Source organism: Borostomias antarcticus (assembly GCF_949987555.1).
Source record: "Borostomias antarcticus genome assembly, chromosome: 10".
NCBI lineage: Eukaryota > Metazoa > Chordata > Actinopteri > Stomiiformes > Stomiidae > Borostomias > Borostomias antarcticus.
In genome coordinates this window covers 7,395,365-7,422,257 of record NC_140243.1, presented here as the reverse complement: position 1 = coordinate 7,422,257, position 26,893 = coordinate 7,395,365, and the positions used below count along the sequence as shown (strand labels likewise).

General features: G+C 41.1%; 2 protein-coding genes across 2 annotated transcripts in view; one reads left to right on the top strand and one right to left on the bottom strand.

Annotated features, from left to right (window-relative positions):
* Positions 1-2,135: 2,135 nt before the first annotated feature.
* On the bottom strand, positions 2,136-7,638 carry bcl6aa (BCL6A transcription repressor a; the record flags this gene model as incomplete). Its single annotated transcript, XM_084443982.1, has 9 exons — positions 2,136-2,279; positions 2,421-2,558; positions 2,666-2,796; positions 2,897-3,064; positions 3,203-3,384; positions 3,704-4,684; positions 4,812-5,033; positions 5,162-5,333; positions 7,608-7,638. The coding sequence occupies 9 exons, from the start codon at positions 7,636-7,638 to the stop codon at positions 2,136-2,138; spliced, it is 2,169 nt and encodes a 722-aa protein (XP_084300108.1).
* Positions 7,639-14,612: 6,974 nt separating this feature from the next.
* lpp (LIM domain containing preferred translocation partner in lipoma) overlaps positions 14,613-26,893 on the top strand; it is a 176,441-nt gene continuing 164,160 nt past the window's right edge. Inside the window, exon 1 of the mRNA XM_084444920.1 lies at positions 14,613-14,773. Within this exon, the coding sequence (XP_084301046.1) occupies positions 14,755-14,773 (19 nt within the window). The 5' untranslated portion in view covers positions 14,613-14,754. The remainder of the gene's footprint in view (positions 14,774-26,893) is intronic.

The following is a 26,893-nucleotide window of genomic DNA, read 5'->3' as shown; positions in this document are numbered from 1 at the left end:
ACAATGACAATCCCTGGGCCTAACTGGATTTTGCTATTTTCTAGATGGTCTATATCCCTGATTCTTTCTTAAGATCAACGTTGGACGGATTCTCTGATGAAGAGGTTTTTCCTGCACGTTTAAGTAATCACTATAGGGTTTACGTCTTGGATATCTCCTCATCTTCAATGTACTTAATTATTTTGCCAGATTTCGACCAGGAAAGAGTGGCACTGGAGGCTTGGACCAGAGAACCTCAATGACACTGTGGTGTATGATTTTGATAACGCTATAGTCATAGAGATGGAGTAGCCTAATCAAATAATTGATTTGACCCTAGAGCTCTCACAAGTCTTGTGGTAGACACAGACCGTTTGTTGGCTGTTAGCTTCCTTTAAATGTTCCGTTTATTAATATAAATAAAATGTTTTGAGACCATTTTTCTTTGGAACATTCATTTGGCAATTGCATTCCCTGCCGCATGACATTACCCCAGCACCCAACCCCCCATCCTTTCCACGTGGCTCTGCCTCGCCCCCTCATTAATTTCAATTCACTGAACTTGCTCTTGGCCTTGTGAAATCAAATCAGTCTTTACATGCAAAGGGAAATTGTTATCTTCTGGTATGTTACAGAGAAATGGCATACTGCCTTCTGGTGTTTTCCATTTATTTCTTTATTTCCACAGAGTAAAAAACAAGGTGAACGTAGACGTAGAATCTGCAGGTGATGTGAGAAGAGAAACAGGTAGGTTTAGATTGGATCAACCTAACCAACTTTTTATTATGAAAGGATCCATTTTTAACACTTGTGAGAAGATCTTATCTTATGATGGGACCATGCCCAATGTTTCTGACAATACATACAGAAGTTATGGAAATGTATATCGCACGATACTGTTGATCACAACCTGTTGTGCTCGTCTTAACTGTCCTCCCAACTGCATGCTGGATCCTTATCTCCTCGCCAAATAAACAACTCAAGTTTATACATAGAAATCCAATACCTTTATTTTACATTCATACATCTAAGATTTTACAGTAAGTTTAATGCAGTTTAAAAAAAAAAGAAGCTTAATCCAAAACAAGTCCTGAAGATTTACAGCTCAAGCAATTATGATTTTGCATGGTTTAAGGTTGGTGACAAGCGTTTAGAAAATATACACTCAAAACACACACCCAAATAAATCTTGGACAAGTGATGTCCTTAAGTTGTACCTTAACATAGCTGGTCAGAATGGAAAGGAATTCAGTCACCATAGAGAAAGGCACATTGAGTACACAGTGTAGGAACAAACACAATTTTGGACTATACAACTTCACTGTAGCCTCTAGAACAACGTCAAAACTGTAAACCTTCACTTACCAAAAGAAATTAAAAAAACAAAATCACATCTATACAAATACTTTTGAAGTAAAATATCTTCTTGGTCATACCAAAGCAGAAATGCATATTTCAACATTTAATTATAGATTGGCTCTGCCAGCAGAGAGCAATCTAATGGATATAATTACACATTATGTCACAATATTTAGCAGTTGCCCACTTTGTGAATGTTAACTATTGGCAACAGTAGTAATGCCTCATGCATTTCTTCCACTTCAGAGAGCAGCAATCATTCTCTTAATTTTAGTAATACCAATTAAGATGTCAAATGTTTACACAGTTTTTACTTTCACATGAAAGTGGCAATTCTACATGGTATAATATGTAGATAGAAATGTATTGACAATTCTTTGTACAGCCAGATATTTCCGTTACCTTAAAATATACGCACCACCCTTCAATCAAAATTTCAAATACTTTCAGAAAAGTAAGTTATTTGATATAAAATGCTTTATCCTCAAAAACTGTATTTAACTGTTTACATTCCATCCTTTTCTCAACAAAATAAAGCTTTTATATTATGTACCTTCAAAGCTTAAAAACACTCCTGGCATTTTTATATATTTATTACATCTATATAGAAACTATAAAGTGACTAAGATGCCATAGGTGGCTCTATGTTCACATGTTGAGGAAACCCGTTTAACATGGCATTCACTGCCCATATTTTTTTCCCATCAAATCAACACAGTGTGGCACTACAATTTCGGATGATTGTACAAGGGGGGGTCTTTGAATTTCATGGTCAAATGGCCATCCTCCTTTCCAGCTCAGCATGCCTTTGTCAAGTCGGTTGGTAGGTCCGCAGTGGACATACGGTACTGGATCTTTGTGTTGGTGATTGCTCCGTGCTTCTGTCGAAGATGCAATCGTAGCTGACTCTTGTGGCGAAAGTGCAAATTGCATTTCTCACACTGAAAAGAAAAATAATGTTACCTTAATATGTGGCATGAAACAACAGCTATACTAGACCTAGTGCTTCGTGAATTGAATGAATGTGGGATGGTGTGCATATGGTTACCACCAGATGATGGTGTAGATATTGGTATATTTACATGATAGGGCTTTTCTCCTGTGTGTATGCGCAGGTGGCTCTTCAGCGTCTGTAAGTGACGGAAGCGTGTTCCACAGATCTCGCATGGATATGGCTTCTCTCCAGTGTGGATCAGCACATGAGCACGGAGATGAGCAACCTGAACATATCAACATGACTCATTAGACTTCAGTATGAACATATAGGCTTATGTACATTTTGGAAAAGGTAGCGCTGGGGGGAACAACTGCTTAAAAAGGGACTCACCTGCACGAAACGTGCTCCACATGTCTCACATTTGTATGGCTTTTCTCCTGAGTGAATGCGAGTATGAGTCTTGAGGTTGGCTGGTCTGTTGAACTGAGCACCACAGATATTACAACGATACGGCTTTTCTCCTGGAACACAAGAAAACACACAAAAAGGTTGTCAAGCACCTAAACTAGAGAACAGATCTGCAAAATAGCTTCCTTGCACTGTTCACATGCTAGCATGTACCTGTGTGGACAGTCTTGTGGCTGGCGAGGTTTCCCTTGTACCGGAAGGCCGCCTGGCAACGATCACACTTGTATGGCTTGTCACTGTGCATCTGAAGCATGTGGCGCTTCAGGGCTTCATCCTCTGCAAACTTCGAATCGCATTCATTGCAAAAGAAAGTACCGTTTTCTGTATGGGGAACAAGAGAAGGTAGAAGTTAGAAGTTAGAGGTACAGATTTCAAAATGATTGTCAACAAAATTGTGTGGAATGTGCTTCTTTGTGGCTTTTGTTCCCGGCGTCTAAATCTTCCTCAAAATCATCTCACCACAGCTGGAGTCGGAGTATTCTGAATGCAGCTCTGACATTTCCTCAACCAAACAGGCAGTGGAGGTGTTGGGACAGACTTCAGAGTGCTGTGGGGACTGGGATCCACAGGAGGAGCACTTTAAATGTCTCATATAGAGAGAAGAGTGACTGTCACTATTCCTCTGCGATCCCTCAAGTGCTCTGGAGACACAAAACAACGCTTCATGTCAAGACATCATTCCGCAGTGTAACATATTAAAGGCCGCAGAGACAGTCGACGCCCCACTGGAAGTCAAATATGAAGACCAATGAATTTTTAACATAACGCAGCCCTGAGATGACTCTTAACACTGATTAGGTTGCAAGAAACACACTTCAGCAGTGGATAGATTTATGGTGAAACAGGTAAAAAAAAAAGTAATGTATAATTCAAATACAATTATCTGTACAGTTTTGATAGCACTGTGATCAAGATTACAACAAACATGCCTTTTATGCGTACAAGCACAGGGATGCTCACCGGTTGATGATGTTGTTGAGGCGACTGGTTTGTGGCACAGGTATTTCCTCCCCGTGCTCGCTGATCTTGGCTGTGGCTTGCGGGTCAAGGTGCTCAGAGTCACTGGGATGGAGGTAAGGTGGCAGCCCGGGGCACTGGGGGGAGCGCAGGCCTGTGTCTCGGAGTCCCGCCTCTTCCTCCTTGGCACTCTGGTTCAGCACAATGAACTTGTACTTCTTCCAGTTGCGAGCCTTGGGGTCCTGCGTGCCCAGCAGGGCCTGGCCTCGGGTGGCTTGAGAGAGCCCGGCGTTCTTGCTGCTGCTGGACTCTGTGGGGGAGTTGGGCTGGCAGTCTGACTTCAGTGGGCTCTGGGGGCTGCTCATCAAGCTCTTGCGTCCGGTGGAGGAGATCCCCAGGGGGTAGTGCTGATGGCTCATGTCTTCCTCTGCCTGGGGAACGTGATCCTTGCCCGTCTCCTTCTGCTGCTGGTGCTGCTGCTCGTGAGCTGAACCCGGGAAGCCTCGCTTCCGGGAGCCGATGACAGCAGACTGGCTGCCTCCCTCTTGGCTCTCCTTCCTCATCTCCTCCACCCTCGCTGCCTCTCTGGAGGAGTAGGCGGCTACGTGGCAGATGCTACTGGAGCTCCCACTCACCGCCCTACTGTACTCCACCCTCAAGGCGCTGGTGTTGTCAGGGAGAGAACAGTGCTTGTGATGGATACCGCTTTTTGAAAGGTCGGCGAAAGCGTTTTTGGTATCTGTCAGTTTGCAGAGTGGGAAAGGGAATCCTTGCACGGGAAATTGACCATAGAGATGATAGCTACTTGGACTATTGACCCCATTGAACATGCTCGAACCGTAGGGCCTCCCATCCCTGAATGGGGCCACCCGGCCAGGCAGATTGTCGACTATGTCATGGTGGGGTCGGTAAGCGTGCATATCCTGAGGTAAAAGCAGGGGGCTGACCAAGAACTCATCTCTGGGTAGCTTGGCAGATGGATCACTGTCAAAATGGAGATAATGAACAATCAAATCAATGGATGTGTTGGACGCCGTACATCCAAACACGACAGTTGACTTCTTCAGAAATGAAACAGAAAATATAAAAGCATTCCTCAGCATCAATGTACCTGGATTTAATGAATCTGTGACAGGTGTCCACAACGTGGTCCATCTGCAGGTAGATGGCTGTGTTCATGATGGCCATGATCAGGCTCTCCTTCAGCGTCAACCGCGAGGTGTACATGAACTCCAGGAGGATTGCAAAGCCCTCTGGGTCCACCTTCGGGTCCAGGCTGATGGCATTCAGGTTGCATTTCAGGGAATCAGTGAAGATTGTATAAAACAGACCACTAAAGAAGAAGATGAATGTAGAGAGACGGAAGGAATAAAGAAAAAAAGAGTAAGAATCACTTCCACTCACACAGAGCAGTAAAATGCAAAGTTTGCACACAGACAGTTCAGGACTATGGTCACACACCTGCAAGCCATAAGAACGGTTTTGTGTGCACGAAACTGCTGTCTGTTGACCAGAATGGTGACATCTGTGAGGATATCCCTGCTACGCAGCCGATTGAGATTGAGGAGGACGTCACTGGCATGGCGTGTGAATTGTATGCAGCTGTCTGCTGCGCAAGCCATTTTGTCAAGCTCTGCAAATGTAAGAAAAATACTAATTAGTCCCATTTTTTCTTGTAAAACCTGTGAAATGTCCGATGTCAAAACAAATTGAATGATACTGTAACTGGTGTGTTAAACCATAATATATCACTGGTTGGCTGTGGTATAATGCACTCTTAAAATGATATTGACAATATTTGACTAACCACCTAATCAAGTTCTCATTCATTTATCCCTGCTCTCCAATGGGCAGTGTCATTTATAAAGAAATGAGACCTGCACTCAAATCAATTTCCATTCCATTTTTCATTCATTCCATTTTTCATCCCATTCCATTCTGATTAGTGAAGAAAGTTGAACATTTGCCATCTTTAATATCCGTGAACCCATCTGGTCCCAAAAGCATTTTCCTAACAAACCGAATTTTGAATTCCAATAACAATTATATGAAACAAATTTTGAATTCCAATACAAATTAAAAAGAAATTAAAGAATAAATAAAATAATGTCGATCCAAATTATATTATAGGCTATATGTTATAGGCTACTGCCCAACCCACTCTTCTCTGGAATAGATTAGGTAGTGCAAATTGACTAACACTGTGGCCATTGGCCATAATAAAGAGGCGAACATGTTTAATGAGACATAGCTCGTTGAATAAAGTCTTTCGAATTGCAAGTTTCCAATCGCAATGTGACTCTGTTTCCATCCAAATCAAAGAGTTGTACTTTTTCTGGCACCTTTTCCATAGGCTACTCTATGGATATAGGTTTCAGATCGGTCAAACGTTTACGTGTAGCCCATTTCTTTGTAATCCCACGCTGAATTCTGACACAATAGCCCAATATTAATGGTAATTGTATTATTCTTACCATCACCGTTATTAGTGGGCTTTAACTCGACTGCAAAGTTGATTTTTTCATAAGTAACCTACTGTAGCAACCGCAAGATGTCATCAGTAGCCTATGCTAGGTTATATCATGTATTCCGCACATGGTGGCTGTCAGAGTTTATGGAAATCACTTAAACATCTCAAGTGTGGCATTGTTGCGCATACACATTTGATCTCCTTTAACAATATTCAATATAAGGCTATTTCTTTTATTATGATTTTCACAAACAAATTCCCTCCCATATATAACCTAATTTTACTCATTTTATGGAACTTATTAAACAGACTTTCATCCACTCAGAATAGCAGTGCATATTCTCTCACTTAAATGTCAAGCTCAACCTGCAACTGCAAACGTCCCAAAACATATTTTAAGAATAGAATATCGACTTGATATTGTCGTAGGCTACTCAACTTTAAGCTTTATGCTAACTTTAAGCAATATCTGATGCATAGCCTTATACGTTTTACTTTTCTACATTTACTAATTAGTCTATAGGACTATGTTGGCAATAACTAGCACATAGCCGAATTATAAACATACAAGCCTACATTACTTTAAAAGCTACCTAACCTTTATTGGACCAATAAGATACTGACAAGATCTAGCCTACAGTTAAATTTACGTTTTCCAACACCGCAACTACAGCATGCAGGTACAAACGTGCAGAATTGGGACGCTTGAAAGCAAACAACTGGCAACAATGTTTCCGTCAGAGATGTGTGGGTGATACCGCAAGACAAATATTATCATCTCGACAACGCGCAGCATTTGTTAGTTTACACTTCGATTATGAGTAGACTATAATAAAAGTTGCCAATTCCCGTAGACTAGCCTATGGTGCCTACTCCACACTTATTGTTGCCAATAAAATCTGTCAGTTTATGATAAACAGATTTGCCACTGAGATATGCTACTGAATAATAGTATTTAGCAGCTTTGACATGGCACTGACACTTGTGGACGTGTTGAAATTATCCACCTAAGTCACTGCCGAACTTCATAGTGGCGATGGAGAAAGGGCAGCGTGCGCTCTGAAGAACTGACATCTATACTTATTATTAGTAGTCCAGCTCACCACACAGCTATTGCTGCCGCGCAACGTAGGCTAATCTCATTTCGCTCCTAAACGCGCGCAGCATAGGCTACTGCATAATGCCCCCGTTTCAAACGGACTACCTAGCTGAACAGCCGCAAAGAAGGCAGAGGATCTGTCAAGAGCGCTGTCACAAACCAAGCCGTTTAAGAATAACAGTGCAGCTCTGACTGTCCACCAGACACCTTCAGATCACCTAGATATACATTTTAAAATAACCTACATTCACAGACATTCCAGCATTATCACCAGCTAGGGAGCGCAGTCTACAACTTCGCGCCATATTACAAAGGAAAAAAGGAATTTAAAAAATCACCTGGTAGCGCTTTCCTAGAAACTTCTTGCATCACCACTTCTAAGAACCCCAGTTCTAAGAATCAGTCGAGCTCAATTCTCGGAATTTGAGCCTGTGACCGTACCATTTTCAGAGGGGAAGGGAGAGCAATGTTTTACATAAAGTTAACATGCCATCCCTCTCTAATTGTGATTTCAAAAGATAATATGAAGTCAAAATTATAAAACGTGTGTGAATCAAGTAAGACTTATAATAATGAATATAAACAACAGTTATTTCCAGTATTATGAGAGAATTATTCCCTGGTGGGATTACATCCCCCCTCTTTATGGAACCTTCCAGTCCAGACGATCACATGGGCAGACGAACTGGCTGAACAACCAATACCCTAAGCCCGACCTCCTAAATTCTCAGAACTAATTTGCTATTCAATGACATAAGCAAAGTGTCTATTCGTTGCCTTTTCCCTCTATTAAGCGCACAGACATACTCTACACAACACATTACGGAGCCTACTCGGACACGGGTTGCCTAGACTTTAGGTGACATATATATATATATACAGCCTATAATTTGATTTTTTTTGTTGTTGTTGTTTCTCCTGAATCCTCTATTAGGCTATTCCAGTTTTCTATCTCCATCGCTGTGGATTGCTGGCAAATCACCAAGGGTTTGTTTTGGGAACGGCTCACATCAGAGACATTCTTCTCTATGGCATCTATTCATTTGAAATGTAGTTATTTGGTTAAGTGGTTTTCAAAAATGTTTTCTGTTCTAACATTATGTAGGATATGTGACAAAATATGCTTAGCCCATCACAGATTTGTCGCCCTGACTAGCACTGTCTTGAATCGAATTCAAGCAACATCATGCGTAGCATACCTTCGTGGCTGCGCAAAAGCTTTATTATTCTAATCCCATTGGATTTATTTTCAATTCATTTTGTTTGTGGTCACTTTTAACAAGTGAAACACATCTGATTTAGTTTAGGATAGCTAGGGCGCACTGCCAATATTACAAACGAACTGGACTGTGCTAATAATCGTGTCTAGATTTGCGGCAACATTAGCCTACTTTCATAAGGTGAGTCTTTAATAACCTAATTATAGGCTAGTTTACTATTGCCTCGTCGTAGCAGGGTATACCGACTTGCTCAGCTCAAGTTCTGATGAATGAACGAATGTCTGTTGCCTAACCTATAGCAACAGTAAAGCACTGAACTTTACCTGGATGTGCTCCTGTGGTCATATCAAGTCAAGGCCACGGGCCCTGAACTGCTGAGGCATAGGCTATTTATCACAAAAAAATAGGTCAAAAGTCAAAAGCTAGAGCCACCATTGTCCTGTGAGAATGTGAAACGAAATTGTAAAATTTCGGTCCAGCTTTGACATCAATCGCCCCACGATGTGGTGCACTGAACAGAGCCACAGAGCATGGCAAGACTGATGACTAGGATATGAGCACTCAATAAAGACTGAAATTGTATAGTTTCGCATCGAATCTTACATTTTTAGAAATACATTTAGCAGGCAGACCTTACACTAGCCTAGGCTACATTACAGTGCTTGTTTAGGTCTACACGATATGTTTCTGTAAGCCATTAATATAAACAGTCTTATACGCGTGTCAATGGCTAGGGCCTATTGTGAGCAATGCAATGCGCCTCATCAAGTAATGGCCAGCCCTTGCCAGTTAACTTGTACGTTTCAGCATATTTACACCAGACACATAGATTGTATGATTTAGGACATTCCCCTCACTTAGCAATACAGGTGTAGGCTATTGACAATATTTTCATGGATTAAAGATTAAGGATACTTTCCTTGTATGTAGCCTAGGTCTAATTCACATTCACGCATTTCATAACTTCCAATAATAGAAATCAACATTACTTATGGAATGTCTTATTTTGGAAACATGTATAACCTAATCTAACCTATTTAAGGCTAGCTGAGGAGTTGGTATCCAATATCTCCCTCACTTCTGACTGAAGCAAACGAGTGACGTTTATGTGCAGTCCTCAACCATGTTATTGCCTACAGTATATATGTCCAGAACCAGGAGTCTCTCCTGATGAAATGGCCAGAGAATGAATTGTGACACTGTTAGGTGATGTTTTCATCATAACTCGACACTGGGCCAACTTCCCTCGATAAGGAAACAAAAGATCGGGTGCAAAGGCCATAGTCACACTGACGACATAATTCAACTTCCTCATCTTTTTGCACAACAATAGTTTTAGTGTCTGAATGATTTGTTTAAGTGCAGTGGGTGCGATCAGGCAAGCCCCCCATACCGACCTAAGCTCTGTTTCTGGTGGTTCCTTGCCCCGGATTGACCCTCCTCTGTCATCCTGTTGTTGACTCCTTGTCAAAGGAGAAACATGTGCTGAGCTGAGAAGAAAATGTAGAGACATGTTTAAATGTAACCCAAGCAAAACATAATAGGCATAGTGATTAGCATTGATACAATATAGTGTATCTTTTGATGTGTATGAACTACTATAAGGTTTTGAATTTGAGCCTCAACATTGAATTTGAGCCTCAACACCTTGATTGTAAATTGAATTCAGGGGTGCCTCAAAAGCTCAATAAAAAGTGATCTTACAAATGAAAAGGTTAAGTTCTGTTTTATGTAACTGAGAAAATACAGAAACTTTGTGTGTCTGGGGTTAAGGGAGGTGGTCACATAACTATGTACCATCAGACTGTTTTTTTTTGTGGTTTTTTTGAAAGAAATTGAATTAGAAATTAGAAAGCCTTATAGAGGTTTTGCTGTGATGCTCTTCGTGAACTTATGTAACCCAAACTGACACAAAGAATCTTCAGTTCTTTCCTTTTTGAAACAACTTTGCTCAATGCTGAGGTAAGAAAGAGTGAAGACAGGAAGAGAGATGTTCTAAAAATACTTTGCCTGTGCGCGGCTCAGCCTCACAATGTGTGGGCCCATCTTTAAGAGCAGAGGTTACAGGCTGCCAAATGATTAAGATTGGCTCTTTCCATCTGTGAATACGTTTACAGGCCAGATCTACCAATACTTATGGGAGTATCTTCTGAAATGTTGTTGGCTTACTGTCATGCAGATTACTCGTTTTCTTTTTTTTCTTTTTAATAATCTACAAGAGCTTTGTAGGAGAGCTCAGTGCTCACTCTTCTTCAGTGCTCGGGAGGGAATGACCTACATTCTTTCAAAGCCTTTGGGGAAAATGATATTATCAACCTCTACTATGACTGACTGACAAGTTTTTACTGTTCTCCTTATTTGACTTCATCATAGACCAATAATGTGGGTTAATAATAGATGCAGATATTAAATATTTTAGGTATTTTTGAAGATCGTTCACTGTGGGAGAAAAGTTTTTTTGAGACATGTTTCACTTTTGAAAATAGTCATCTATCAACTCTACAGTATCAATCAGGATCTTGACTATTTCTTTTGTGGTGAATGCAAGTTGTGCACTTCTATTTTGACTCAGGTTACACGTTTGTTCTGTGAACATAGTCTCGACTCATTGATTTGGATTATGCTGCAATTGTGAGATTTCCCCAACCTTCATGTTCCCTGTTATCTATCTATAAAGGCACAAATCTCTATATGTCTGTCTGTCTGTGATCTGATTACCTTGAGCGGGCACTACATGCATATGAAGTTGACATTTGGCCGGTGTATTGCTCAGGACCCAAGGAAGTGCAATGTGGACTGTGATGTTTGGATCAGCGGTTCATTTTTGATATGGATATTTGCTATAGCCTATTGTGGGGAAACCTGGGTAACAGATATAATATAGATATTAACTTGGTACTGTTTATTTTCATGAATTGATTCCCAATGTGATTGCAGCTATAGAAATAACAAATTGTGCTTAGGCTAAGGTCATGAAGCTAACCAGTTGTCTAACGTCCTTTGTGTAACTCGCAATGCATACTGAAAACTAATGTCCTAATGTCGGAATATGTTTGATATACAGTAGAAATGAATGTGGTAGTGAGTGAATTGACTTGGAAAAATATCTTGAGTTTATTTGTTCAAAAGGCTATTAAGGACGGTGAGTTGTTTCAAGAAGTATGCATAGCAATGCAGCAATAGCCCTTATAAGGAATTTGTTATGAGTCGTTGAACCTGTTTACAAATACAAAAAGGTTTAGAACGTACTAAACTGGTATGTTTTGAGCGGGCGCGTGCAGTCCATCAGGCACGCACAGTGTCGAGAGTGAAGTTGCTTGGATGAGCCAACAGCATGTTTTGAATGGGCACGGTCACTGCACTACTAATGTAAAAAAAAAGACATTTCCCTCTGGATCAGCCAAGTATCCACCCATCTGCATCCGGCGTCCCACTAAAAACACCCCAGGTGTTCACAAACCAAGGGGGAGAAGCGTCTCCAAAATCATTAAGATCCACACTTTTACAACAATCTCCGATTCAGCACTGCCAAATAAAGACTGTCGAGCTCTAAACAAAGAGCTGCGTCAACTTTATTTCAATCCACTTGGGGGATGTTTAAGGCGCTCCAGCTCTGTTATGCATAATGCACGGCCATAAACTATCCAGGAGTTTGGAGAGAGAAGTGTAATTTACCAAGGCCCCATGCTGCGTCCGGATATACAAGGATCGGATAATTACTGCAAAACCTTGGCAAACTTTTACCCAACCAATTCTCAACATAAAAAAAATAATTGACCCACTTTGTAGGAGATGGAAAAAGAGGAGTGGAGAGAGGGTACGTGATCAATAGTATAGTAAGTAAGTTATCAACAGTGGGTCAGAAACAGATAATTTTTTCTAATTATTTTTACTAATTAGGCCTACCATATCCCCCTCCCATACAGTGTCACCCACCTTCTTTAGCTCTTTGCCACCCTGTTCTGAACACACGTAGAGCCGGGCAATGAAACTGGAATCAGTCATTACTGTCCTATAAGTACCTGCTGGTTTTGAGGGGGAGGATAGAGTCTGGGGGAACAAGACTATTTTTGGTTCTTAGTTTCACTCTTTAATGGTGTTACATTTTAGAGGAGTGGTGATAGTGATGAAAACTGACAGTGCTCAGTATCAGGATAGCAGGTAAACATTTTACACATAGGAAGTTTTGACGGAGTGCAACATACTGCACAACTATATTGCCACGTAATTTTGGTGCACAATAGATCACTGGATAGAAATGTCCACTGACAAAAGCCTGAGGCCCGGAGCTTGCCGCACACAATTTATTTCATAAACTGCACACTTTTGTCTAGTTTCACAGCAAGTTTCTGCCAACTTCAGTGTTCATTGTCAGCAAAGATATGAGTATGGAGAACGCCTCTGTTCTGTGAGACATGATGCAACCATACTGTAATCCCAAACAGATACGCTGTTAGCACAGAGGTCTTTTCTGTTCCTCTCTTTAAAAGAAAGACTTTTGTGTTGCTAATAAGTATCAGATTTTTTTTCTTCTAAATTCACTGCATCATAGAACAATTGGGTCACATGGACACCATCTCTCCAATCCTATGGAAAAGGTTAGTGCATCCTCACGTGTATTTGTGTGTTTTCTGGTACATTTTCATTGGCGCTCCATCTTTCCAAAAGGTCTAGCTTTGTTTACAGGAATCAAAAAGGTGTGACAGATCACTGATTTTACCCGCACTGTAAATTAACCCAAAAACATTTGTCCTTAAGTGTTCTATTACTTGTTATTGTTAATCAGAGACAATGTACACCGGTTGAACATGTATAGTAACACTGTCATTATCTCAGTATGTTGAGTTAAGATATTGTTGCTAAGCAATTATAAGCAAGTTTTGTTTTCTGCCATTGAGAAACAGGAACCGGTTCTTTGTGTTTATGGTGTGACAACGCTCAAGGAGTGCATATCTGTGGTGTGGTTCTATGAACGAATTAAAGGTATATTTGATCATTTGAGCTGTTTCTCTGCTGGTGTTTAGCGGTAGGCCTGTGGAGGTTTCATAATAGGGTACGCCAAGCCAGACTCTCTCTGTCTCTCTCTCTCTATCAGTCACTTTCAGACTAGTCACTGTCAGTTAGCAAGCTGCCCTGTAGCACACTACAGCTCACATAGCCACTGAAGTGAGAAGTCAATTCTGCCGTCTTTTCCCTTTGAGAAGATGGTGTAGTAGCCTACTAGCTGTGTATAATCTGAACACCTAGAGGTACATGGTGGACTAAAAGACAGATCAATAGTCGGCTCAGATAGTGATGAAATTAATCTGTCTCCAAATTATTTCTTCCACTTGAACCAATTGATTTGAAAAATCAACATTAGAACTCCAGTTCCTAGTATGCATTGCGAGTCAGCTGGTTAGCATCATTAGTTTAGCATAAACGCAATTTGTGATTTGTATACTTACAATCACATTCTGAACCTTCTCCTGAAAATAAACATTCATACCAAGTTAATAGAATATCTAGATCATGTCCGTTACCCAAGTTTCCCCACAATATAGCAAATACACATACGTATAGCCTAGGCTACACTGTTTTTGTAATTGGTGCTAGCTAGCTTAGCTACTTCTATGCCAATCCTCACAGGACATTAGACAGCTGGTTAGCTTTGTTATCTTAGAATAAGTGCAATTCTTGTATGTAACCGAGAGAAACAGAGTCCTTGTGATTCCCAAGTAGGTAGTGCGTAAACTCACTCACCCAGTATAAATACCGTGTCTGTCCCACGGGAGACCCGGGTTTGAATCCCACCCAGGGCATGCCGAAACACATGGGCTACACTTACACTAAGCAATAGAATGCCAAGTTTCAAATTCATACACTGCCCAGTTCTCTAGATAATAATAATAATAAATAAATAAAAAATATTATTATTATTTTTATAAGGTTTGTGTCATATCATTGTAGTTTGATGACCATTGTGCAACAAGTATCTTTCACCCACAGGACTTGGAGGTCTACCAGATAAATAAGCACACAGAGCAGTCCTTTGGCTTTGTTAAATGATTCACTTGAGGGAAGGATTTGCCGTTAGCTGCATCAGAGGCAGTCTCCAACTCACGGAACACACGGAAGAACACATGCGATGCAATGGAGAGTTGTTGCTTTTGCTTATGGAGGTGAATGATGATGAGGTTTTGCTGGATGATCCCCAGTGTTACTCTCACTACCACAGGTGTCCCAGAGAAGGCTGCCCAGGCGTGTCTATGGGGAGGCAACAGCAATGCCAAGCCCTTCTCAGGGTAAGAACATGTACGCCATGTGATCTTGTTGGGAAACCTACTGTGAGACAACCTCTTGGAAGACTTCACCTTTCGGCTTGACTCTCTTCATATCATAAAATTAATATGACTGATGAGTAACTTATACTTTAACGGCTTATACTAACGGCTTTCAAGTGATTCAAAGGAGTTTGTTAAACTATTGTGTTGTGATGTTTGACTAATAAGGTTAATGCCTGTGATAGTTGTTTAGACTTGTTTCTCCAGTTTCAAATTAAGTCTGTATCCCTCCTTGTATTGACGTTGCCAAACTGCTTGTGTGACACAACTCTTGAATTCCAGTGTTCACCAGGCTTACTAGGAATACGAGGAAGACGTGTGAAGTAGTTCAACAGGAATGAGGACCAGTTAAGTCGAATCAAACCGTATATTCAGGGCTCTCTTGAGGCCAGGGGAGGTGCTGGAATCAGGAATGCAGACTAACACAGTCAAACTAGATGGAATTTTCCATGCATACCACTAAAGCTCCCATGCCAGTGTGCCATCTGGTGGATGATAGTTCAGTTACAAAGGTGCCTGCAGTGTCTATGCTCTGAATGCATTCGCATGCTCGAGGCTGCAGTAACAAGGTTTTGAGGCAGGGAAAAAATAAGTTGCTCAAAGGTGCTGGAGCTTTAAGTTGCTCGAAGGGGCTTGTGTTATAACATGGTTATGAACAAAATAGTCTGTTTCTAGCATAATAAGACATGATATCTGAAACACAAAGTGTATCTGTTTTATAAAAAACAGGTATTTCTCGTATGTTTCTGAAATCCAAATGATCTTGAAATGTGAGTAGCCTATAAAGACAAATCAGGTTAGAGTGTGGGCCAGGAGCAGAGCACACTGTAAACAAGTGGCTCTTATTTCTCTGCACCTCCCCTTTCTCAAGAATCATATCCAATCGAAAACCTCTCTCTGAGTCAATCCCCTTTTCTGTATTGCTATCATGCGTGTGTCATGCACATGACTGTTTATTCAGCAGCCAGGACCAGGGAACCAGGGATCATTTCAATTCAGTTTCACATTTTGAGGGAACAAATGTACTGCAGCTTTAATTAGATAAACAAATTAAAGATAATAACTTTGATTCATTTATTTTTTTATTGAACTTTTTTATATTTTGCTTTGGTCCCATCTGACATTAAGCTACTCATGAAAAAGCATATTCTAATTTCAATTCACTTTTTGTTTGAAATTGAAGTGAATAAATAGAGGAGAAATGACAGGTTTAACAAGTTCAACCTCAAATGTAATGGATACACAAATTCTTTGTTTGTAATCTTGGTTTAGATGTGCAGTGATAAATCTAATTTAATCTGACATGCTTTGTGCTCAGAACAAAAGCAAACACACTCATGGTCAAGTGGAATACCACTTATTTTCGTGAAATGTTGTTTCTCACTTATCATGCTCTCTATTGTCATACTTTGTGGGTCAGTGTTTCACTCTTCAGCCAAGATTCCTTTCAAAACAATGAAGAGAATGTCTGTTTTCTAAGAGCCACCCATTACTCGAGGTTGGACCCTACAGTATTGATACTTGGCCACTGTATGATCTTGTACTGTACTTCTACTGAAACTTGCACTGGATTGTTGTATTGTATCTTGACATATTGTTGTACTATTTTGTGAGTAGGGTTTTTTAACTACTGAATGTAATTATACTAACAATATATTTATTTGTTTTAAACAAAAACAACAATATAGCTGCAAGCAGCAATAACGGGGGCCAAGCGCAATGAAAGGCAACAAGCAAAACACACCATAGCCACATTTGAGCTATGTTATCTTAGAAAAAGTCAATGAAAATACAAAAGCGCGATGGGTGGCTTTTCACAAAAGTGCTTATATCGATATAAAAACTGATTTGGCCACAGGAGGCACCACAGCAATCGATTGCGTTTTTGCCACTTTTAAGCATTTTAGCTTGTTACGTGCCACCCTGTGGCCAATCAGCTTTATCTTTGTCCAGTAACCATGAGGCATGCCCTTCTACCACTGTACCAAAATCAGCATGGTGGTTAGGCCTAAACAAGAAATGAGCTCTCTAGCATCTCTCTCTCATTGGGTTTGATCGGGCTAATAATAGACACTCACACTTTCATGCTTGGCCCCCTAAAAAAAGAATTGACACAATCTGATACTAAATTCATGAATGAGACTCCACTGGCACTCAACTTGCAGGTCTCAAATTCCTTCCACCTGTTGAATCTGAAGTAACTGTTTACATTAGTATAGAAACAAATCATATACATAGTAACACTATGACACTATAATGGGAGCAGGTGATCAAAACCAATTTGTGTAATTCCATGGCAAGCATATATAATCTGAGTGATCTTGTCTTTGAAATCGATGTTTAACATGTTTTTGAATCATTTTTCAAGGTGCCCACCCACATCCATTGTATGACCTAAACGGTGGTAGAGCAATATCAGACTTTCTCAAAAGTGCTAGTTTTGTCAACGTTTTGATCTGAGCCATTGTATATGATCATAAGTAACCTTAAAACAGGGCTAAACATGCATTTTCCCTTTACTACTCATTTAAGATGTTTTTTTTAATTGATTTGACATATTTATTGACATCAAGATTTTAAAGATTAAGTTGATATTTATGCAAAATATACTGAAGTTTTAAATTATTGTAACTGCAGCATTAACTCTGATAACTCTTAGTGTACCCTTTTGATGAATATGTCATCATCAGTGAACTCCCAAACCAAGGTTTGTCTCAGGTTTTGAAAGAGTCACTTTTATCTGGATTTAATTTCAAGTAATCAGACCGTGTGGGGGTCACAGATGGCAACTGCACTCTGGGTGGCCAGCCGTCGGCATGCTTAGTATGAAACCAGTCAGCCTTCATGGTACACACTCCATCCTGAGCTCTGTGAAACCTCCCACTGTTAATGTTTGCTGGAAACAAATCAACTCATGTCACCATCACTGCTGCTCCTGCAGCGGCTGCGGTACAGCCTCTCTGACAATCATGGAGCACTTTAAATTGAGAAAGGGTCCCACTAAGCAGTTCACATCAAGCCTCCAAGGAAATGGATGGCAAGTAACTGATATTTAACTTATGTAAAGATTGCAGCTGCTAGTTGTGAGAAAGAGCTACAGATATTTGCTTGGTCTTTGTAAATGCACAGATGTGACATTTATATGAGTAAAGTTATAGACAGAAATATGTGTAGTCTCTAGTTTGTGAATCTATATAGAACCATCTGTGCTAAATATAATATAATCTTCATTTGCATATTACAATATGCACATGTAACGGCAGTACTCTCCTCTGCATTGTTTCTTGTTCGTTTGACCCATGTTAAGGGATTGTCCAGGACAGGACGCAAACCTGCAACCTTGCCCTCGCAAATCGGATGTGCTAACAACTATGCCAAGAAGGTTATCTCTGTTGGCAGGGTCGTTAGCACATCCTTTATACCAGGGGGGTGAATTTCACCAGCTACTCACTACTACTACCTTGGAGGACTACTCAATCCACAAGGGTTTATGAGGACGATTCACTCAGTTACACCGAGACAAAATTAATACAGGCTCCAGCATCTTTGTTTCAAAACATAGAGGGGTGGGGTGGGGACTAATTTTGTATTAAAAATTTTTTTTTAGATTTGAAGATTTAGGTTTCATCAGCTCGAATGAAAACAGACAGAATGGCACACACACACACACACACCAAAATGATGATAGTCACCTATTTTAGGATCACTGCAGAAGCCTTTGGTGTGCTTGCCTTGATAATCGACACTCATTATCTCCTTCCAGAATGACAGATTGAGGCATCAGCAATATCTGCATGTGGAGTGAACTAAAACACAGCTGCATCCCCTGACGTTCCCCTACAGCGTCTTTAAAGCAGATCTTAGTGCATATCATACGGAAGGACAACAATCTCTACTTTTTATTTTAATTCATTTAAATCAAGTGCTTGATTGAAACACTGGGTTGAAAAAGAGGTGCGTGTCATTCGTTCACACAGATTCTAGGCTGACAGATGGACAAGAACAATTCTCACCTTGTTTCTGTTAGAAGGACTGAGGCATGATGGGATCTTTGGTTAGAATGCAGGAGGTGGTGCGGAAGCCGGACTTCAGATTGGTGGTCAGAGTTCAGGAGGAAGAGGTCTGGTCTGGGTTGGAATGTCGGGGGAAGATGGGTGTCAGAGGACTCAACCACAGAGCTCAATGAACTGTACTGCCTCAGCAGAGTTCAGCAAAAGGGAAGCAGGCTTATGTCTGACACCGTGGCAAGGCTGGACCTTGCAGACATGGGTGTCAGTTTGGTGCTCAAACCTTGAAGAGTGGCATCTAGAGCTTAGCGAACACAGCTGTCCCTAAGGCAAAAGGGCGCCGTGTCCGAAACCGCCAGTGGCTTTCCCAGGCAGGATGGCAATGATTCTAGAAAAAACGTGGCAGCAGAGGGTTGAAGTGAGTGAAGTCGACTGAGCGCACTCCACGTTAGTGAAACGGTCCACAGGGCATCATAGCTCTCTAAGCTGATAGGCCGTCTGCACTCTAGCATTCATTCATTGTAGCAATTGGTCGCTCCACTTTCCATGAATGCTAAAACCACAGGGCCAGCTCAGATTTGCACTAAAAAAAGAGAGACTAAACGGCATGTGAAATAATACCTTTTGCCCTCTTCTTTCTCCTTTTTATAATACGTTTGAATGAGGCGGAATCTGAAAGCCCTTCTCTCTTTTTATTTGTTTTAATATTTTTTTTTAACTCTAAACCTTGCCTTTAATATGGAGCAGCTCTTGAACCCAGGGCCATCTGCCAGATTAGAGTCTTTCAAATACAGGAATGGCACATTGTTTTATAAACAGAGCTTTTGCACAGCAAACATTTCAGTGTCCTAGAGCATTAATCTACCTAAGCCGATCTCAATCCTTGGAATGAGATATTGCTCTTTATAACTTGTCTAGTGGGGGTAGGGTGGGGGGGGGGGGGGGGGGCTGTGACATTACATCACACCAGCTGTCACTTCAACCTGGCACAGGCAAGCAATGGGCCAGATTGGGTTGAATTCAGGGAGCAAATCCTGAAAAAGAAAAAAAAGTTATTGTAACCTTTCTGTCCCTCACTTACATCATGCTCATTAAACTTTGGTGTGATCACATATTCTATATAGGTATTGTGTAATCAACTTACTCTATGCTGTTTTGGCTTTGGTCTGTTTTGTCTCAACTACTTTTAGAATATTGTCATTTCCTGAGTTTAATCCTCTTTGTGTAAATTCATCTAGCACATAAAAGAGCAACTCTGTCCTCTCTGTCCGTTTGTCTGTCCGCATTTTCCTCGGACACCATCGGCCTGATAGCATTCATATTTGGCACGGTAGCCGCCAACACTACACCGCAGTCGATACGTGTCATACTGTTTCAGATAAAACAGGTCTATACACATTCAGCTGCCACAAGTCATGCGGGCAGCGAGCATTGAGCAATATGCGGAGTGCGCCCACTCAGCGCCGTCCAAAGTCCTCCACTCCTGGGTCCAACCTCGTTAATCAGCCTGATCCCTGTGTCCACGACGTGGATGGTGTTTGTGTACACTGTCAATAGCTTAACCATAATCTAAAATGTCCTAACTAAACCTAATAAAATTCCTAAACTATGGTCGACTTGTTTGTGGGGGAGTCCGAATGCGGGGATGATTACAGGGGTGATGAAGGTTAATAATGATTGATGTGCTCTTGCGGTGTGACATCCCATTGGTCTGACAGCCCGTTATTCCGACAACGCAAAACCCATTGCTCCGACGCCCCATTGTTCCGACCATACACTCACCTGCAGTGTCTTTCACCCACGGCCGTCTCATTTCATTTATTTAGGCTATATTATATATATTATGCCAGTCATTGCCTGGGAATAGACCACAATTCTTTGCGATTGACATGCTCGTTTCAAGAAGTAAACATGGCTGGGAGAAAAGCGATGTTCAAGTGTAAGCGAAAACATCTGTTCTAGGCTTCTGGTTTTAGAATCATGCATATGAACCAACAAAACATTTATGTAATATGCTGCAGAACTCATTTGTGTTATTAGTTCGGATATAGTTTTCACTTTCGATGCAACGATGTTTGCTACACTAGCCAACGATGACCAACCAAGTGTACAGGTTAATGTTATACCGTGTCGGATTTCATATCACAATTTATTTAACCACAGGGTCCGACGAGATGACATTCACGTTCATCAAGCTCTGGTCAGAGAGTGAACACCTCTTCACTGGACTGAGGAACACCTCCGCACAAGGATACGAGTAGGATAACTCACAGCTTGTTCTTGGCACAATGAAGAGGTGTAGTTGATATTTGCAAGTTAATAGAGAGGTAGCTAGCTAAGTAACTACACATCTATTAACTTGCAAATAGGATCGATTTCTGTCTGACACCAGCTGATGACTGTTTACCAAGGGTGTCCCAAATCTGTTTTTTAGCAGCCGCGCAAAGTGCGGACTTTCACACTTCGACGTGCCCTTGTGCACCTCCGGAAATACGGCACCCAAGTGCACACTTCAGGGAGGGGTGTAGGGCATAGGGTGGGTATTGGGACAGGGCCTTTGATATGTCGTCAGGAGGAGCCGGGATTCAAACCGCCAACCTGTTAATCATTGGACGATCCGCTCTACCTCCTGAGCTACAGCCGCCCCCTACACTGCCTGCAATCCTATAGTGCAACAGCACCACCAATCAGACACGTCGCTGTTGTAACCCTGCCCAACACCCCTAGGACTACATTCGGCCAAATTGATTGATTGGCCACTGATTGAGCACAAACGCAGTTGCTCTGCAATTAGCAAGTCAAGCCAAAGCACTTTTTAAACCCCAGCCAGTTTGTCACACATGGAGCGGATACCGACGGACGGACAGACAGACAGACAGACAGACAGACAGACAGACAGACAGACAGACAGACAGACAGATAAATAGTCAAGCCGCAAAGTCTGCAGACCTCTTACACCTCCACATTTATTACGTTACAGACTTACAGTATCCTACAATAGATTGAGTTCATTTTTTGACTCAAAATTCTACACAAAATAGACATAAAAAAGTGATATTAACCCTCTGCGTACTTTTATGCACGCAACTTTTGATCCGTAAGTCTGATTTTGAAAAACGAAAAACAAAAAACCTTTAGAATCCTTGGCTCAAGCCGAGTTCAACGCACCTCACAACGTCATTGTCCGCCATATTGGATTTCCCGCCATTTTGTACTTTGTGTAAAACACTTAAAATGTATCTCCTCCTACTTTGTTTTTTTTACCAATCTGCACGAAACGCAGTATGCACAATCTATAGACCGATGTCCATAAAAGGCTTCCAGGGATTTTTGATTGTCCATTGCTTCACTCGTGCTAGCCAATCAAAATTGGCAGAAAAGCTGCAAAACAGGAACTGGGGTCATATCTCAGTAATGTTTTAATCTATAAAAACCACATTTGGCACACTCATCCGGGACACACCCATGACATCTGTCACCAAGCCTCATGTTGACATCTCGTGCACTCTAGCGCCACCAGCGTGTCAAAGTTGGAGTTGCATTTATGCCAGTAACCTTTGAACTGTATATGTCCAATCTTCAAAATTATGGTAGCAATGGATTCTCTGGCTCATGCTGAGTTCAAAACCCATGGTTTCATTGTTACTTAATTTTTTTGATTGCAGAATGCAAGGAACACTTTTGGTCTTCTGCACAATTTCACCAGTTTTCGAAACATTAATAACTCAAGATCATTGATAACACAATCTGCTACAACTCTGTCATGCTTGATTTCAACATCTTTAAAAGGTGAAGTTTATATATATATTATGATATGACAAAAAAATATAAATTGTATAAAATAAAATTAAATGATTTATTAGCACAGTTGATGAACAGAGGCAATACAATGTGCTCTGCAGACAGGACTTTACGCCAATTTCATTGTGGGAAGCAATAATAAAGCTGTTAATATGTCAAGTATTACTGACCACTTCTGGTATCTCCCACATCTACATCCTTTGAGACATTTAATAATAACTAAAGGTAATTGTTAATGCTGTGGCAACCCAGAGTGCGCACAGGCAACAGAGACCCCTAGGGGAGAGACGAGACCAGGCGGCAGGTTCACCCAGCGGGCGATTTAATAAACTCAGGAGAAATACAACAAAAAAATCCCAGTCAAACAATGGGTCAAAACTCAGGAGAGAAAGGCCAACAAAAATGCATCTGATTGTATATAATCAGCACATCTGATTCAAATTAACATGTGCTGGGTTCTTGTAGTACATTTCTCATTTAGCAGATGCTTTTATTTAATTTCAAACCTTTATTTAAACTTGGAAGCCAAACTGAAGGAGAACCTTATTTTCTGTGGGGCCAAGTGCACAACACACACAACAGAAAGACAATAATATTGAAATATACATATATACAATATAATACATATATACAATATAACCGGTCCTCCGCGGCGGCTCCCAGGTGGGCTCTGCTCCCTCCGGTCCGTTCTGGGGCACAGGGAGATAAGAGTTAGTCCTATGATGTACGACAGCAAAACTCAGCCCTCACGCACAGCCTGTCTACCTGTCACTGTTACCCCGAGCACCTTTCCTGTGGTGCCTTTTGTGCTGCTGGGTTGATGCAGGGCACCTGCCGCAAGGCCGCCCGTCGCTGCCCAGGGTGCTGGAGGGCTGGGTGCTCTTCTTGGGGTGGTGACACCTGGAGCTGGCTGGTCAGGACCGGCCGTGGCGTGTTCGGGTTGCTATAATGCAGCTAGCTTTTTGTTTATTTTACAGTCCCCTCCTACACACTCAGTGAAGCAGTTGGGAGCATACACAACTCAAATGCGGGTGCTGTCCTTTTGATCAGAGACTGCAATTATCATAAATAAATACATAAATACTCATACGTCTTCTACAGAAATGCCCACTTGCAGAAAGTTACCATTACCTTTAAAGGCGTGTCTAGTTAAAAATTAAATAAAATAATCATTATCATCATCATCATCTGCTTATCCGGGGTTGGGTTGCAGTGGTAGCTGTTGCAGCAGGTTAAATAAATCTCCAGGGCCCATATCTGGAGCAAAGTCTGGATGAAGGGTCTGCCAGCAAGTGCCTGGAGGCAGGGCTCGGCATGAAAAAGCAAAGTAGTACCACCACCATTTCCATCTTCAACTCATGGGTCTACCATTCATGGGAGGAAATGTTGGGGTCGGGTGCAGTGCCAGCAAGGTAGCAGTGAAGGCAGAGGGCGTCGACGGACTGGACCCAGGTGGCAGAGGTTGGCTCTGGAGACATGGAACGGGACATCGCTGGGGGGAAGGGTCTGCAGATGGTGCAGGAGGTGGAATTGAATGAGATTCAATAGGAATTGAATGGTATCTGCCACAGCTGGTGGAACATATGTCAAAAAGAGAAAATGTTAGCTAAATTGCTTTATAAATATGATGATGAGTATTATTATTATTATTACTATTAGTATTTACCTGCAGTAGTAGTTACACCAGAGCTGTGAAGAATCTGAGTAGGAGGACAAGTGGTAGCAGCAACACAATAGTGTAAAAAAAAAAAAAGAGTCTCCTTTGGATTCAGAGGCAAGATTGGGGTCGACTACACGGAAGATCAGTTCTTTTTTTGTAAGACCTCTTGTAGGCTGAATCCATTACTTGAATAATGTCCCATCCATACTTTTGTGGTAGTTCATTTCAAATCTGTAAGGTTAGGAGACATGTTAATGTACAAAACGTATACACTTGCATACTATACTGTATCATATGTAGTATGTATATGTTGGAAATATAAATATACCGTTAAAACTATGTATACTCTATTACTCACATAATGTAACTGTCTTTGTATGAGAGAAGATTGTGAGAGTATTTCTGACACGGTCATTCTGAATGTTGTCGTAGTTCAGAAGGTCAGAAGACAGAGTCATCTGGGAGGGACTTGGAGTAGAGCTACGGTTCCTTCATGTCGAGAGGAGTCAGTTGAGGTGGCTGGGGCACCTGGTAAGGATGCCCCCTGTGTGCATCCCTAGGAACAGGAAGTGTGGTCATATCTCAGTAACGTTTTGATGTATCATAACCACATTAAGGACACTCATCGGGGACGGTCCCATGACCCCTTTCACCAAGTCTATGTCGACACCTCAAACTCTAGCGCCACCAACCTGTCAAAGTTGGAAGTGTGTTTATTCTGAACCGTATGCCCGATTTTCAAAACTGCGATAAGGATTCGAATGCGGCTATGGCGTGTTTCGCTTGTTGTCTTTCATACGCTGGTTGCGTGTCCTGCTTGGCCCCCACATTTATTATTATTATTATTATTATTATTATTATTACACGTGTTGCAAGACAGACACAATATTTGACATCACTGCAGCATTCAGAACACTTATGGAGGGATGGCTGTCCACCACATCTTTGCACATATGAGAACTTCATCACTGATAGAACAACAGCTGTCAGTCTGAAAGTTTGACAATTGAGGGTTGAACAAAGTCCTTGATTTGACTACCAAAGACTATCTGGGAAGACATTACAATAAGGCTACATGAATCGCCATTAACTAACGTAGTTGTTAATATGGCAAGGCAATGCAAGGCAAGGCAAGGCAAGTTTATTTGTATAGCACATTTCAGCAACAAGGCATGAGACATTAAAAGCATCAAGACAAAGTGCAAGAAACACAAAAGGTCATATAAAACGAAATGTAAAAAAGGACATTTAAAATAAAATGCAAGAAAAATAAAATACAGGAATAAAAGTTACAGTGCAGATGATTTACATTACATATTTTCAAACATTAACAAATTGGTTTGATATTACAAACCAGTTTGTCAACTTTTTATTGAATATTAGCATAGAATATCTAGCTAGCTATCCCAAATCGAAGACAGTCAATCATCCATTTGCTGAACAGTGAAGGTAGCTAGTGCTTAAAAACAACAACAACAATGGTTACGGCTAGCTAACATTACTTACTAGCAACAGTTGAATACTAATCAGGTTAGCTAGCTAGTGTTACTGTAGCTACCTAGCTACAGTAACCCAAAGCAGAGTAACTTCACTAAAGTTGAGCCAACACGCTCTGTTCACATACAGATGTGTACATTTCAATATATTATCACTAACTGGCAACCAAGCTAATTTCAGCTTAATAACCCACATACCGTTGCTTTTGAAATCTAAAAGGTTTAGATTATGATTAATTATATTAATTATGAGTGTTTCATTTCAGTGTTGTTTCCATAGCTGTGTTCGAAATCGTTCACTCGTTCACTCACTTTTTATTCCCTATGTAGTGTTCCCCATATAGTGAACTACATAGGGAACGATTAAACCTTTTTTGGACACTACATGGAACGTCAACGCGTCGGATATTAATGGACACAAGCAAGCAGACGCGTCCAGTATTACGTAAACAAACCAAGCACTGATGGCAGCAGGTTGAAATATCGTGTAGTATTCCGTTTCATGTTCAATTGAATATTAAATCCCAAATAAATGGTTTAAATTCTAATGATGTGCAAGTGTGGTTTTGTCAACTATGGTGCTGTCTGCTAATAGCAAGCTGTAAAGTTGCAGAATAAGACCGTGAGAGCCATTTAGCTCACGACAGCAGCTTCCATAACATTAACGGTAGCTGTCGGTGGCTAAAGCAGTAAGCTAACATTACGATGTTATGTTATCAATGATGATTCCTGTAATTATGTTGATGCTGTTGGTTCAACTTCTGCTTCTCAGGCATAAACGGAGGCGAAATCAAACTCGCATTAGCAGCAAAACAGCTACAGGAATCATCGTAACGTACTGTGTCCCAGTAATTAGTTACTGTATTCTCAGGGTTCAGGGAGGTAGGCAAGATGGCCGTGCCTACGCCGGCAGCTCGTCGTCTTCACTCGATATCAATACTATTTCTCTACACAGTGGCACAGTTTGCAGTCGATTGGTGTCATTCTAAGCACGGAGAATAACCACCCATTGATCACCATTCAGTTGGGACTTTGCTCAGGAGCAAAATACATTTCCCCATTCTATATGGCGCCCGATCTTGGGTTCTGGGGGGTATATGAGTACCAGAACCAACTA